Raw genomic sequence first — 14,502 nt, 5'->3', positions numbered from 1 at the left:
TTGAAAGTTATAGATAGTGGTCAGCTGTATAAGTCTTTGCAAGTGACAAATAGTTTATATTTTTAATGTGGAATGGGTGAAACTAATTTACAATAGGGGAGGAGAGCTGTTGAAAACTGCAACAAATAGTAAATACATAACTGTCTTCACTAATGCCATTAACAAATTGAGATTTTTTTTTTAATTAAACTGATGAGAAATGTCAATGAGATAGAATAGGCATGTTGAACTATGAGCCTAGAATAAAAGCTGAAATTCAAGATGATTTTTAGTTTCTTTGGCTTTTAACTTGGAAATAGCAACAATGTCAAAGTTTGAAAAACTCTGTCACATACTATGCTGTAAACTTTGAAAATAACTTTCTCTACCGCAGACAGTCACTTCATTTGATTTTTTTTGTCCATCTAATATTGGGATTTTCGTGAATTTTTTTCTTTTGAGAATATGAAACTCCCAGAAAGGTTATTTTTCTTTATTAACAATAAAAAAATACGAACAAATTATAAAGTCAAAAAGGACTATGATAAACAACACTGAGCTGCATAAGTCTGCCTGTCAGTATGTTCTGCATAAACTTCACTTTCAAATACCTCTTAATCTTAGAAATTCTGTTGATGTAATGCTTGTATATTTGAATTGACATCGAATTTGACCTTCTTAATGTTTATTTTGGTTTTGTGTTTTTTTCCCATTAACTTTCAGAATTCTAAAAAATAACTGCTTGTTCTGTAATCCAAACCTGCTTTCTTCATGGTTTTCTGTGGCAGGTCTAAGCATTAGTCAAGAGCTAATGAGTTAAGTTCAGCAATGCAAATTTTATTTCAGAACGAGTATAAATTTGTCATTGCTGATAAGAGGAAGGAATTCAAAAAAGGTAATTGCTTTTTTACCTTTTTAATGTGATTTATATATGGCTTTGAACAGAAATCTCTAGTGGCTTGAATCTGAGTTATTTGATGGTGAAATCTGACATGATACTTCTCTGTTTTCATATGCCCCTGGAGATTTTTTTAATGGATCATCTTAACCTTTTTTTTAATAGCGACTTCAAAAACCTTGGGTCTGGTTGTATGTGTGACGTTTGACACTTTTTTCTTTTTTATTTTACTCATCTACAGGCTGCAGTTAAATCAAAAAAAGCTACAGATACCTATAAACTCTATGTGGAGAAATATGCTGCATTGAAATCTGATTTTGAACAGAAAATGACAGAAACTGCACAGGTAAGTTACATTAAATGAGTTGCTTTTAAAATAGATTAAAATATGGTATTTCATATCTCTGAAGACATCTGAAAACAAAGCTTTTGAAAAACAGAATTATGTCGTTAGGAAATTCATATAAACAGCAACGGCAGAAGTATTACGTTTGAAGAGCAAATACTGACCATATATATTGTGATGGCAGTGTCCTTGAATGACACAGCTTAGCATTAGCATTCTAATGGAAGAAATTTATAGGAAGAAAGCAAAACTTGTGTAAATATTTTTGGATGCATTGTGATGATGTGAGAAATCTTGTGATTTGCTGGACACTCAGAACTCGTTCTTGTTCCTAGGAGTTCTAATATTGGGATCCATCATGTTTTTTTCATTATCATTCTGGCAAAACACCTTACTTACAGCTTTTAAAAGTGTTTTCCCAGTATTTACCTAAGGTTTTGAAAAGCTCTTAACATCTGCTCAAGGTTCTTTATTATTTTTTTAAAGACTTCTAATCTGTATTCCAGAGTATATCAAGTTCTCTATATCATTGCATATGCTGCTTCTTGTTATGTTTTGAAATTGCTTTTTCAAATCTATTGATAGCAGACTTTTTTCCCCACTGCCCCAGATTTCAAGCAGCAAACTTTATAGTTTTTGCTATTAGTAGTTACAATTAGTTGAGGACTAGCTGGCATATTTATTTTTATATTTTTCTGAGTTTAGGAAAGCTTTTGCAAATAGGAATTTTCCTTTTGGTTGAAAATTCTTTGCTTTTTTTCATTAGTTTTGAAGGTCCATTTTTAGCTATAGATAGAATTATTAGGGTGATTCAGGCATACTTGTATTCTAACATTTAAATGGTAAAGTGTTACAATTTCCCTTAACTTGTTGAAAACTAAGATTTCACAGCATGGGGATTGTGTAGGCTGACATGTAAAAAGCTGCCATGTCCTAAACTGTAAACTGCTTTCCTACACTGAGAATTTAATTAAAATTTTATCTAGTTCATCTCTGAACAGATACTCAACACAGCTGTTACAGGAAGGGCACCACATATATCGCATACCAGAACTCTTTCTTCCCACTCCCCAGTCCAGGCATTAGCAAGAAAGTAGTGGCTCAGGCATGGCATGCTACTACATAATTTGCCTTTAACATGACACTTGTGTAAGGAGTCTTTGCAACTTTTCCCTGAAGCATTTGCGGAAGACATGTTTTTTGTGCAATATTCTGACTCAGTTCTGGCTAAGAAACTCCCTATGCCTTTCTTTCTATTTTGGGTTAAATTTGCTTATGTACATTATTTTTCTTCCCTTAAAAAAAAGCACACCTATGCCTTGTAAATGCCTTTTACAATTACTATTACTAAAGAGTGTAAACCATGATAATCGCTGTTACTCAGGCTTTATGAAAAAGTTCAAGAAAATTCATGGATATTCTGGTTTAGGCCATAAAAGCTGGTTTACTTCTGTCATCCATGTGAAGATGTGTTTTCTATACATGTTTTAAGTTAATATTGCTGTCAAAAATAGCAGTTACCATGTTTCCATGTTTCTTCCTTTGTCCAGTATTTGCATGAGTAATTTCCTTGTAAAAGTAATCCAGCTGAAACTAATATTTGAAAGAAGATCAGTTTTTAACCTGAAACAGATCTGTTGTCTGGTTTATTAAGAGATCACACAAGCATTTTTGCTGGCCCAAAGGTAGAGGCAATGCGGTACCAAGAATAGAGAACTGCATCTTTAATGCAATGCCACCTGTGACATTGCAATGCATGTGCCACTGGCCTGGACTCACTTGAGTGTGTATCCACTATACACACTGACATCTGCATTTACATAGCATTGTGTATCTCTTGCTGTAACTTAGAATATCTGCGTATTATTGATAGAATCATAGAGCAGTAGGGGTTGGGAAGGACCTCAGGAGATTGTCTACCCCAACCCCACTGCTAACACAGGTATGCCTAGATCAGGTTGCAATCCCTAGGCAATTTGGGATTACAGTCGGAACTGACATGTCTAGTTACAATCACTTGAGAATTTGGGGACGAGGCAAGCTTTTTGAACTCAACCAACATGTATCTTAAAAGAAGTCTTGGAAGCAAGTATAATACGATAGCAACAACAGAATCATTGAATTGTAACATTTCTCCTGGAGAAATGTATCAAACTGGTATGTTTGGGGTTTTTGGTTTGGTTTTTGGTAGTGTTCCTGTTAATGTAATTAATGAGTTTGCTCAGTAAGGGTTCCAGTAAGTCCGTCATTGCGTGTCTTGTATAAATTGTAGTGCAGTCTGACTTTTGCTGTAGACCCCACCTTTTGCTACAAAGAAATACAGTAATACCAGAAAAAAAGTACTGAACTGTTCCATTTGCTTGTCTCAAGTCATATACAAGTGTGGCTTTTCTGTACCAAAAAGTTCCTGCCCTGCTTTTTGTTTACCTTTCTCTGGAAATTACTGAACCCCCACGAAAATAGATCCCATGAGTGCTTCTGTTCCAGTGCAGAGCAAGTTCAGTCAGATTGTATTAAGGATTTATTTATAGTTTCACAAAAGCTATCTGCTATATATTCCTTACTGTACAAGACTCTGTTTAGAGCAGTTTGACTTACTGTAAGCTCTCCAAAATAAGAAAAAAAATAACAAGTATAACTTCAATAAGCTGACTTTGCTTAATTGCAGCATAAATTTGTCCCCAGAGAGCAAGAAAGCATGAAAAGGAGTTCCTGTTTGGTACTGGCAGAAGATAAACATGAAGAGTGTTTGAAATTGATTTTATTGTCAGTGAATTAGGGCAGGAAAATAGGGCACTCAGCAAGCAAACTAGCTGGGTTTTTCATTATGTACTTAAAAAAAAAAAAAAGATAAATCCATTTAACAGTCCACAAAATTAGAAAAGTAACAGAAACAGAATATGAAGGTGCTCTTTGTTCACTTTTGTGCTATTAGGTAGGTATAACATATTTAAAATAGGCTAAGATGTCATGGTTTCAGGTCCAGCCACGGCTGAGCCCCATTCTGCTGCTCACACAACTGCCTCCACCCCAGCTGGGATGGGAAGGAAAATCTGGAACAAAATGAAAAACCTCACAGGCTGACATAAGGAGAGTTTAATTTAAATTTGCACTTAATGTGGTAATGGCCACCTGGAAACTTTCCATATCTCTCCATATTGGAAATGAAAAGTGCCATTTTGCCAGTATAAGCCGTATCTGTTGAGTTTCTTTTAAGTATATTGCGTAGCTGCATCTCTATTTTGGTTTCGAGAGGGCTACTATAAAGATGATGTGATGGGAAAAATAACTCCTGTGAATATGTATGTCCTGGTTTCATCTGGGAACCAGTGAGGACCACCTGTGAATCAGCTGATGGGTGTTTGATACCATGCTAATGTCATGCCAGCTTTATTACAAATATGCTGGCTGGAGCAAAGCATCATGGGGCTTGGAGTTCAGACTGTAACCTCTCTGAGTCTTCTCATTTCCTATCTTACCTGCAGTTATTAAACTGAAGGGGTTCATGATACATTATTTTGAGAGACTGAATTTTGAAACATACCGTCTTCCTAATCTCAAATTTCAAGTTCTGGTTTTTGCTCTTATAAATATGGAAGGTTTTGTTGTGATTGAAGAAGTAGGAGTATTATGGTTCACTGTTTAGAATTTGACAGAAATTCCTCCTGTTGAAAGATTATTTTGGGGTTTTTTGAGTAAAGCTATAATTGTATTATGCAATTACTGCATAGATGCTCAGAAAACACCATATCTTATTTGCCAGAATTTCTACCTTGCTAGAAACTTTTTTAAAGGTCACATAGCATAGTCATTTTTTTTGGAATATGTGAAATAGTTGAAAGTGCTAAAATGTTCTTTGAAATTTTTATGTCTTATCCAGAACTGAGTAGAGTTGAATTTGGATGCTGTTAACTTGAAATAAAGTTCAAGAATGTGTAGTAATTATTTTTTTTTAAATGGTGTAAAACTTAAAGGAAAATATACATGTTTATAAAAAATTCAAGTAAGCATGACTCAATGCGTATACTGAGTTGGACAGTTTAAGATCCTGCCAGTGATGATTTTTCTTTTGTATTGTAGCTTAATGTACTCTGAAATGGCTTGCATTTGTTGGGTTATTAACATTACCGACTCATTTGAGTACATCTTTTTTAAGTGGACCTACTTTTCAACAGTGAAAGTAAACAATTTGGTTAATGATTATGCCTGTGTTACGAATTATGTGGTTGTAATAAAGTACAGAGCTTTATTCTTTGATCAGAACCTCTATGTGTTATGTGCTGTAAAAAGCTAGGATGGCTCAACTTTAAAGGCTTTAAATCTTAGTTATTATAAAACAATAAACAAGAAAGAAGGAAACAACTGGGAAGAGTGACCTTCCTACTGACAAAAAAAAAAAATCTAGATGGCCAGTTGTTTTGATATTCATTAAATAGAAGGGTTTAAAGGAGAGTGGTATCTCTGTTTTGCAGATTTTGTGGAGAGCCCAGACCAAACCTGGTGGAAGCATCATTGGCATAAGCTCAAAAGCTGACTTTGTATTTTGATTATAATTAGGTTGTGGAATCAGACATTGAAGAATATATTGCGTTCATATGTTGACACCCCAATACTGACTGATAGCAGATACTACAGGGTTAGACCATAAATAGCTTTGAAAGCAAAATAGTATAATTTATGTAACAAGGCAATAGTTAAACAAGTAACTTTATGGAGGAGGCTACAGAGGATGACTATATTGTCTTTAGTTCAGGGGAAGGCTGCTGGGGAGAAAAAAAATCTGCTTGATCAGTGGCTAGAGACATATGTAGGTATGCGAAAAAAAAAAAGATGGAGAGTTTAGGAATTCGAGATATTTGACTGGTCTGCATGGAGTTGTGTAGCAGAGTAGCAGGAGATGTAAGATGTGAAGAGATGGTTTTGGAGAACCTGGAGAGGATTAAATGGTACTCTGACATTTGTACACACTCGAATGTGCAGTTACAGAAATAGGAAGAGAGATAGGAGGAAATAGCAGGAGTAAACAAAGATTTCAAGACAATTATGGTTGACTGTTGAGGAGGATGAAGACATTTTTAGTTCCCTTTGGCTTTGTGAAGGGGTCATTTGAAACATTGCAAGTGATTTTAAAATGGCTGTCAGCTGGAAGTCTAACTAAAATGGAATCAACCGTAAAGATTACTTACCATGAGTTTGAAGATCAAACAAATTAATCATTTAAAAAAGCATTTAAAAAGCAACTGCTGCAGATTTAACTAGGAAAAGAGAAGGCCTGTGTATATTGTGAGCAGGAGGAAAGAGTGCTTAGAAGGAAGTGCTAAACCAATCTAGAAATAAGATTTCTGGGTTTTAATGAAAAGAAAATGAGGTTTTCCAGTAATAGAGAACATGCTTATTTTATAAACACCCTCTAATGCTATTTTTTTTTGCTAGAAATAGGTCAGATTTTTGCAAAATCAAGGTAGATTGAAGTTCAAGGAGTAAGTAAAAATAATGGATAAGGGTGCTAAAATGATACAGTATTTTAAAGTACATTGTTTTATAACTCTGTAAATTCTGTGTCTTCCTTTCTAAAGTATTGTAATCACCATTATCAAGATCTGAAAAAAACAACAGTTGGGTGGGTTTTTCCATTTAGTGTATTATTAAAATTTAAGTAGTAAATATTCCAAGAAATATTTTTGTTATGACTAATTGACTGTCTTGGTTTACAGAAATTTCAAGACATTGAAGAAACACACCTTCTTCGTATGAAAGAAATTATAGAGTCATTGTCAAATACCATAAAAGAAACTCATTTACAAATAGGAGAGGTAACTTTTGTATTACCTTATTTCTTGTTCTGTGCATTCTGTTACATACTTTTCTTCACTTTTAAATAGAATATTTTTTTACTTGGCTTGTTGTAATTATGAGATCACATATTTTAAGTTATAAGGAATTAACATAAGCTCGAATGTTTGTGGCTTCCTGCTGCATTTATAAGCTCAATCTAAATTTACAAAATGTGAATAAATTTTACTGTAAGAGCAAAATATTTTGACAATTCAAACAATTTTTAGTGTACTTCGAAGTTCTGTTTCCTAGGTATTAAATCAGCACTTACTTCACACATAAGCAGGATAGCTGTTCTTTTTTGACTAAAACTTGCAATTACAGTTTCCAAATTTTTTATACACCTTGGAGTTTGAGCAGAAGATCTTCAGTAACAGAAACTATAACATCTTTTCCTTAGATTTCAGTTGGTTTAATTAATTATCTTTATAAGTATTCCTTAATTTTTTGAGTGTTTTGAAGTGTAGTTTTATTTGCATACACTTAATCACTATTTTTGTCAGTTGTTGTTGGCTTTTTGTGTTTTGTTTTGTTTTTTCTTTCCACAAGGGTCATGCTATTTTTTTTTTGCGAGGGTTATGCTATTTTTTTTATACACACCACGTTGTTGGAAAAACTTTTTAACAACAACATACGTTTGTTTCTTTGTCAGACTGAAAACATTACAACGGTAATGCTTTTACTCAAGCAGGTGGAAACTGTGATAACACAGTAGTAACAGTTCACACCCTTAACTGCTGCTGGCTTAAGGGACTGCCTGTCTTCCTGACTTTGTAGTGGTACACGTTGCTGACATTCAGAAAATTATATATGCACAAGTCATTTAGATAGAAAAAATGGGTATAAATCCTAGACTTGTCATCAAACTGTATTTTCATGCCTAATTTGTATCTGTAATTTGCACACAGTTGTAAATAAAGCAAAAGAGGAATTTCCTTGATAAAATGCCTGTTGATTTCTGGAAGCTCTGCATTATGTTTTAGAGGGAAATATTTTTGAACCTTAACTCTAGAGAACACTACTTTGTAATTTAATTTCAAATACTGGTTTTAAAATTCCTTTTTTGTGTGTGTGTGTGGTGTGTTTGTTTTCTGTTTTTCTTTTTGAAGGTGCATGAAGAGTTTATTAATAACATGACAAATACTACAGTTGAGAGTTTAATACAGAAATTTGCTGAGTCAAAAGGAACTGGCAAGGAAAGACCTGGTAAGAGATTAAAAATAACAGAGTAGGAAATGGTAATTTTAGAACTAGATCTCCACTACTAATAAAAGGTCAAACCCCTGTCTGTTACTGTGTTAAATTGTAAGTACATTAAAAATATAAATTTCTTAGAATTCTCTAGATTTGATATCAAATAATTCACAGAAATTGATAACATACAATTTATTATGTACATGTAATATTCATCTTCATAAAGCATGGCAATTTGTAGCTGAGTCCCTCTACATAGACCTTACAGCAAGCTTTTGAATTATACTGTTCCACGTTACATCAGTGAAATACGTGAAGATACTTAAGTTCCTTGCACAAACTGTATGACATCTCTCTCTTTCTGCATAATATAAAAAAATACTGTAAAAGTATTTATTTAATGTGAATGTATGAGTATATTTAGAGCAGTCTACAAAACTGCTTATTAACTGTTGGAACAGTTGCATCAGTTTATTTGGTTAGCTTACAAAATTAGCTATTTTTATATGTTTTATATAGATTGTTTCTTTACTAAGCAGCAAACTGAGTAGCACTATCAGACAGTACTGCTCATTTGGGTGTGCTCTGTACGACTTTCCTAGTCTGACATTAAAAGACAGACTGTCGGTACTGCTGTTGATGTTAGTTAAGGTTCTGCTTCTGTTATATTCATTTATTAGCTTAGAATCATACAGCTTTAACAATTACAAAGATCTGGAAGGCCAAGTGAGGTGTTAGCCTTCTAAGAATTATATGTAAGCTTCCAGTGTGGTAAGGACTGATCTTCGGTGATTAAAAAAATAGTTTTCTGCATTTGAGAACTATTCTTACCAGAAAGGTGTTTTAAGCCACGGAGCAAATTTTGTCTGTCTTTCCCTGTGTGATGTGTTTATTAATTAGATGGAGAAGGAGATAGCTGCTCAGATAAATTAAAAATGTTAAAACAATACTGACTTGTTTCTACAGAACAAATGTAGAAAAAATGCTTTATGTCACTGTTGCTTGGGATTACAGAACTACATCGTTTGAAGGAACTACTTTTAAATTCCCCAGACTATGTAGGCCTTCTCCCTTCTATATTGTTTGTGGGCTAGTATGCTAAGTTAGATGGTGGGCTGCTTTTTGAAATACTGATTTTGGAGGACAAAGTAAACTAAAAAAGTGATGAATTACAAAGTATTTAAATTTATTTCAGTGTATTTTAGCCTTCGTTACAGTTCTTCATAGCAAAATTCGCTTCTTTTATCTGTAAAAACAAGAATGAATCTGAAATATACTGAGGAAGGCTGTCTTACGGCAAGAGTTTGTATTAAAGTTTTCTAATCCTAGGCAATTTTCTCAAACTTTCATCTGCATGTCTGGAATTTCTCTTTGTACAGCCGTGTTCTCTGTACCAGTTTAAGTGGGCTCCCTCTGGTGGCTGTTTTCTGTCGCCCGAAGTTATAATCCACGGGGGTTTCTAGGGTTTTACACTGTGTTTCTTAGAACAAATAGTAGTTCTTTCAATCAGTAATGCTTTCCAAGGTGTTTTAACATCACTTACAGAATATGACTCTTATTTAACTGCTACCTAAATAACTTACCTAGTTAGCTTTATCAGCTACTTCTTACTGAATTTACTTTTAATTTTTTTAAATTTGAAATTAGTTTACAATCTTTAGTAATGCAATATTTGAAGAAATTGTATTCATTGTTTGCTTTCTCGCTTCCATTCAGTGTAAAACAAAACAAACAAACAAAAAAATCCTCAAACTTCCAGTTGCAAATCTTTTAAATTTAAACTGAAGAAACATTTACTTCTTGTAAAACATTGACAATCAGGAGAAGAGCTGGCAGGACCAGCAATAACAAGTAAGGTTTTAGGTCAGAATTTGATGTGTTCTCTGAACCATTTCTAACATGCAACGTGACCTGAACAAGCTCGTGAAGTGGGACCATGTGACTGACCCTCAGGAGGTTCAACAAGGCCAGGTGCAAAGTCTTGCATCTTGGGTTGAGACACCCCCTGGCATCATTAAAGACCGAGGGATGAAGTGATTGAGAGCACCCCTTCAGAGAATGTCTTGGGGATACCAGTGGGTGAAAAGTTACATTAGGCAGCAAAGTGCATTCACAACCTAGAAAGCCAGCTGTATCCTGGGTTGCATCAAGAGATGTGTGGCCAGCAAGTCAAGGGAGTTAATTCTTCCTCCTCTACTCTGTTCTGGTGGGACCCCACGCAGAGTACTGTGTTCAGCTCTCGAGTCCTCAGTACAGGAAGGGTCACAAAAATGATCAGAGGGCTAGAACACCCCTTCTACAAGCAGAGACAGATGGAGTTGGGGTTATTTAGCCTAGACAAGAGATCTTAGTGTGGCCTTTCAATATTTAAAAAGTGCTTGCAAAAAAGATGGGGACAAGAACATGGAGCTTGTAGTGGTAAAACAATGAGTAAGGGTTTTAAACTGAAAGAAGGTAGATTCAGACTAGATGGAAGGAAGAAATTTTTCACAGTAAAGGTGGTGAAACTGGCACAGGTTGTCCAGACAAGTTGTGGTTGCCCTGTTCCTGGAGACATTCAAGGTCAGGCTGGATGGAGCTCTGAGCAACCTGACCCAGTTGAAGATGTCCCTGTTTATTGCAGAGATTGGACTACATCACCTTCAGAGATCCCTTCCAACTCAAACTGTTCTATGATTCTGCTATATGTTCCTGCTTTCGGGTTTAACAGCAGGCTTGATTCCATCATTTGGAAGATGCTGTTGTCACTCACATGGTCCTGCAGTGCTGGTTGAAACTTGTGGGTGCTTTTGATGAATCAGTTCTCTGTTTGTGATAGGCTGTTTCCTGGAAAATGCATTTATTGCATGGCAGAAAACGTTTGCTTGCTTCTACCAAAAGTATGTGCTTAATAAAGAAGTTATTTTGCTATCTGTTAAAAGTTTGGGTTGTTCCTGGGTGAAAAGTTGTTGGTGCATGAAATAGAAACTGCTTTGTTTTTTTTCCTAGGACTTAATGTCTGAATTGGCAGGATAGTAACTAATGTGTTTGATGAGGTTAGTGAGTGCTTACATAACTGTAATTGGTCATGAATGATTTTTAATTTTTAGCTACTAAATTACTGCATTCTCATCTGTGGGGAACTAATTGTGTGCATATGTCTCTTTATTAATTCTTGCCTAATGCACAGTTTACCTGTGAAGGTACCTTGCAGACTAAGTGAGAAGATTGAGCTGTGCTGCATTTTCTAAACAAAACAGGAACAAAGGATAAATCTAGATGATCAGTTTTCATTAATCCATTCTGGTGCTATTGTTAGCAGCTGCTGATAATGTGTTAAGCTGTTTCTCCTATATTTGCTTTTTTTCATTAAACAATAAAGAGGAAGTAGTTTTTTATTGTAATAGGGACAAAAATGGAAATCCATGATCCATAACTCCTTAGCCCTTTAATCTGCAGGTGGTAATTATTACATATGCTCTGCCATTGTTCAGTGTGAGAGAGGTGCTGGGTCATCTTTTAAGTATAATGAAAGTGAAAGCATTAGTTCTGTGCTAGCTTGATCCTTATTTCATAGTCTGGATAAGCCAGAACGTGATGTGCAACTGCAACACAGGCAGAGCTCTGTCAAAGAGGAGTAGTCACATACCAGTTGCTTCTTCTACCAAATCCAAAAATTGGCAATTTCTTCAGTAATTGATACTAATGCTAGTTTAAATTAATATGTGGTCTGCTGCCTTTTTGGATCTGCTGAAATCAATTTTGCTTTATTTGCCCATGCAAACAAATTGTCTCAAGGGTCCTGGTAACTCCACTGATGGGAAAGTTTAAATTTGTGCATGTCAAATAGAGATGTTAATTCATAATTGAATTTTTTTTCCCATAATTTTGAAATTCTTTCTGAGAAGGCTGTGAAATAATGTAGAGTTGAGAAACTTATCAATGACTTAGAACAGATACAATGTAGAGATCTCCAGTGCCTCACAAGATAGCGCGTATCAGGAAAAAAAATCCTGGCATTCTTGTCAATGTTCCTGGTGATTCTTGTCTGCTCTGAGGAAACACAGTTTTGAGCTCTGTAGCTGGAGAACTGACACGTTTTGTATTTTAACCCTTAAAAAATAATGGTTCATTTAGGTATGACATGTCTGCTGAAAGCAATGTGGAGTTTTCATGGGCTGCAAAACTGTTGATGAACCATAATGTTTACTATTTAAATAGTAAGCAAATCAGTTTAATCTGTATTCCTGACAAGTTTGGTAATGCTGCCAGCATTGACTGTTTCCAGAATCATAAAGCATTAAAGCTTTAATTTAGTAAACACTTAAACAAATTTTGCCTAGGCTTTAATACAACTTATTTCTGATTCATTGATCTCCACTGAATTACTGATTATTTGATTAGAATGTTTTAGGTGGCTGTCCGTTGGTTGGCAAGGGGGGGTAGTGCAAAATTTGGTGGGAGTTCATGACATACTAACAAGTCTTTTCTACTTGCTTATATGGGCATTTTAGTCCTAAATGCCTACGGAGTATACTATACCTTATCTGTGTATTTCCAAAGTGAATGCAAAAGCGTCCCTGTTAGTATACCAAGTATAGCAAATAACATAAATGTGCAGTTGTGCTCACTCCATGTTAATTTTATTATTACACAAGAGTGTTAGAAGCAAGCTAGTCCTTTCCCAGAGATTGTGGGGCAAAACAAGGGCCACAGAACAAGGACACTTGCTTTGATGAGAGCTACTGAGTTTTTATGTGTGTGAATAATGAACTCTGCTTTGAGAGAAAGACTTGGAACAGTGCTGGGTGTGGCATTTATTTTTTCCGTGGGTTTGTTTGATAACATAATAGCTTCTAACACTTAAGAAAATGGTCTTCAAGGACATTAAACAGCAACAAAGTAGATGGAAATAAACACTGAGAATGGTTAATACTAATTTTTTTAGCAGCTCTGCATGACGTCTTTGAGACTCTTTTCCACAAGGAAGTGTAACAAAACAAGTATTTATGTTCTTATAAATTTTTTTTTATTTTCTGAAAATGTTGTGAATATTTTAATGCTGCCAGTATTTGTGATGAAGTGCATAAATAGCCTGAATTGTCACAGTTTCTCAGAGTCTGTACCAAACTCATAATTCTACACAGAACACTGACAGAGGACTGAATTTAGTTCATCGACAGTATCCAAATAATTCAGAAAAGTATTTTTTATAAAGGAAGGCAGATCATAGGTGTATTTCAGAAGTTATTGCAAGAAATTGAGCATACATGTGAGGATTTTTATGGAAAGCTGGGCCTGCGGCAGGTAAAAATGTATATAGGGATCATACTGAGCTTTTTTTTCTATGAGGAGTTGAAATCTCAAGTAGTAACACTAACAAACGTGTCTTAATTCCTGTCCTAGATGTCTGTTTTATTTTGTCTACCAAAATTGGGTCCCTTCATAAACTCAAACCTGCCAGAACTGATGTGGACTTTAGGAAGTCTTACCTTCCAGCATATATTTCTAATAATTATATATATGTAAGTTGCAAATCTGTTTTAGATTGTGATTTATTAATTTTAATGGTCTGCAGAATTAATTAACGCTATAGGTTTTGTTCAAAAAAATCTCTTAAAGCAAGCAGAAGACTAGGAGCATTGATGAAAACATGTTAGACAACATCTTTAGATATAACAGTGTGACAGCTGGGTTTTGAATGATGTTAAACTCAGTAAGATGAAGTACTGTTGGGTCCTCTTGCATTTTATTGCTAAACAAACAAAACCAGTTGCAGCCTGAGGCATATAATTTTGGGGGACTGCAGGAGTAATTTAAGTGGGAAAAAGATATTAGATGATAGTGAGCAGGAAATGCAGTAGTGTTCTAGATAGGTGCTACTGTGATAATTAAAAACCAAACAACTGTTGAAGAGCTTTTAAACACCTGTGAACAGAAATAACAAGCTGAGATGCATTATGCTCATAAAGTAAATAAGCTACATAAAGTAGCATAACCTTATATGGGATTAATGTAGAGGGAAAGGTTTGGAGATAGACTTTTCTTGTAAGGTAGGAAATCTTCTTTGGACAGAATTAAGTAGGCCATTAAATTTCCTTTTCAAACATGAAATTGTCACAGAAGTGTACTTGGCAAAATTAGAGTAACTTTATTTATGGGTTTTGGTTTTGTTTTGTTTTATTCTATCAGAAAACTTAAATGGAATTTTCTGAAATATGGAAAGATTTGGAAACCTATTAGTAGCTTCTGCACTTGTTCATTCTTAGTA

General features: G+C 34.8%; 1 protein-coding gene across 1 annotated transcript in view; it reads left to right on the top strand.

Moving 5' to 3' along the window:
• FCHO2 (FCH and mu domain containing endocytic adaptor 2) overlaps positions 1–14,502 on the top strand; it is an 89,530-nt gene that overhangs the window by 17,641 nt on the left and 57,387 nt on the right. Inside the window, exons 6-8 of the mRNA XM_054397861.1 lie at positions 1,119–1,223; positions 6,938–7,036; positions 8,168–8,264. Of these exons, the coding sequence (XP_054253836.1) occupies positions 1,119–1,223; positions 6,938–7,036; positions 8,168–8,264 (301 nt within the window). The remainder of the gene's footprint in view (positions 1–1,118; positions 1,224–6,937; positions 7,037–8,167; positions 8,265–14,502) is intronic.

Source organism: Indicator indicator, chromosome Z (assembly GCF_027791375.1).
Source record: "Indicator indicator isolate 239-I01 chromosome Z, UM_Iind_1.1, whole genome shotgun sequence".
Lineage (NCBI taxonomy): Eukaryota > Metazoa > Chordata > Aves > Piciformes > Indicatoridae > Indicator > Indicator indicator.
This window is presented reverse-complemented; position numbering and strand designations above follow the sequence as displayed.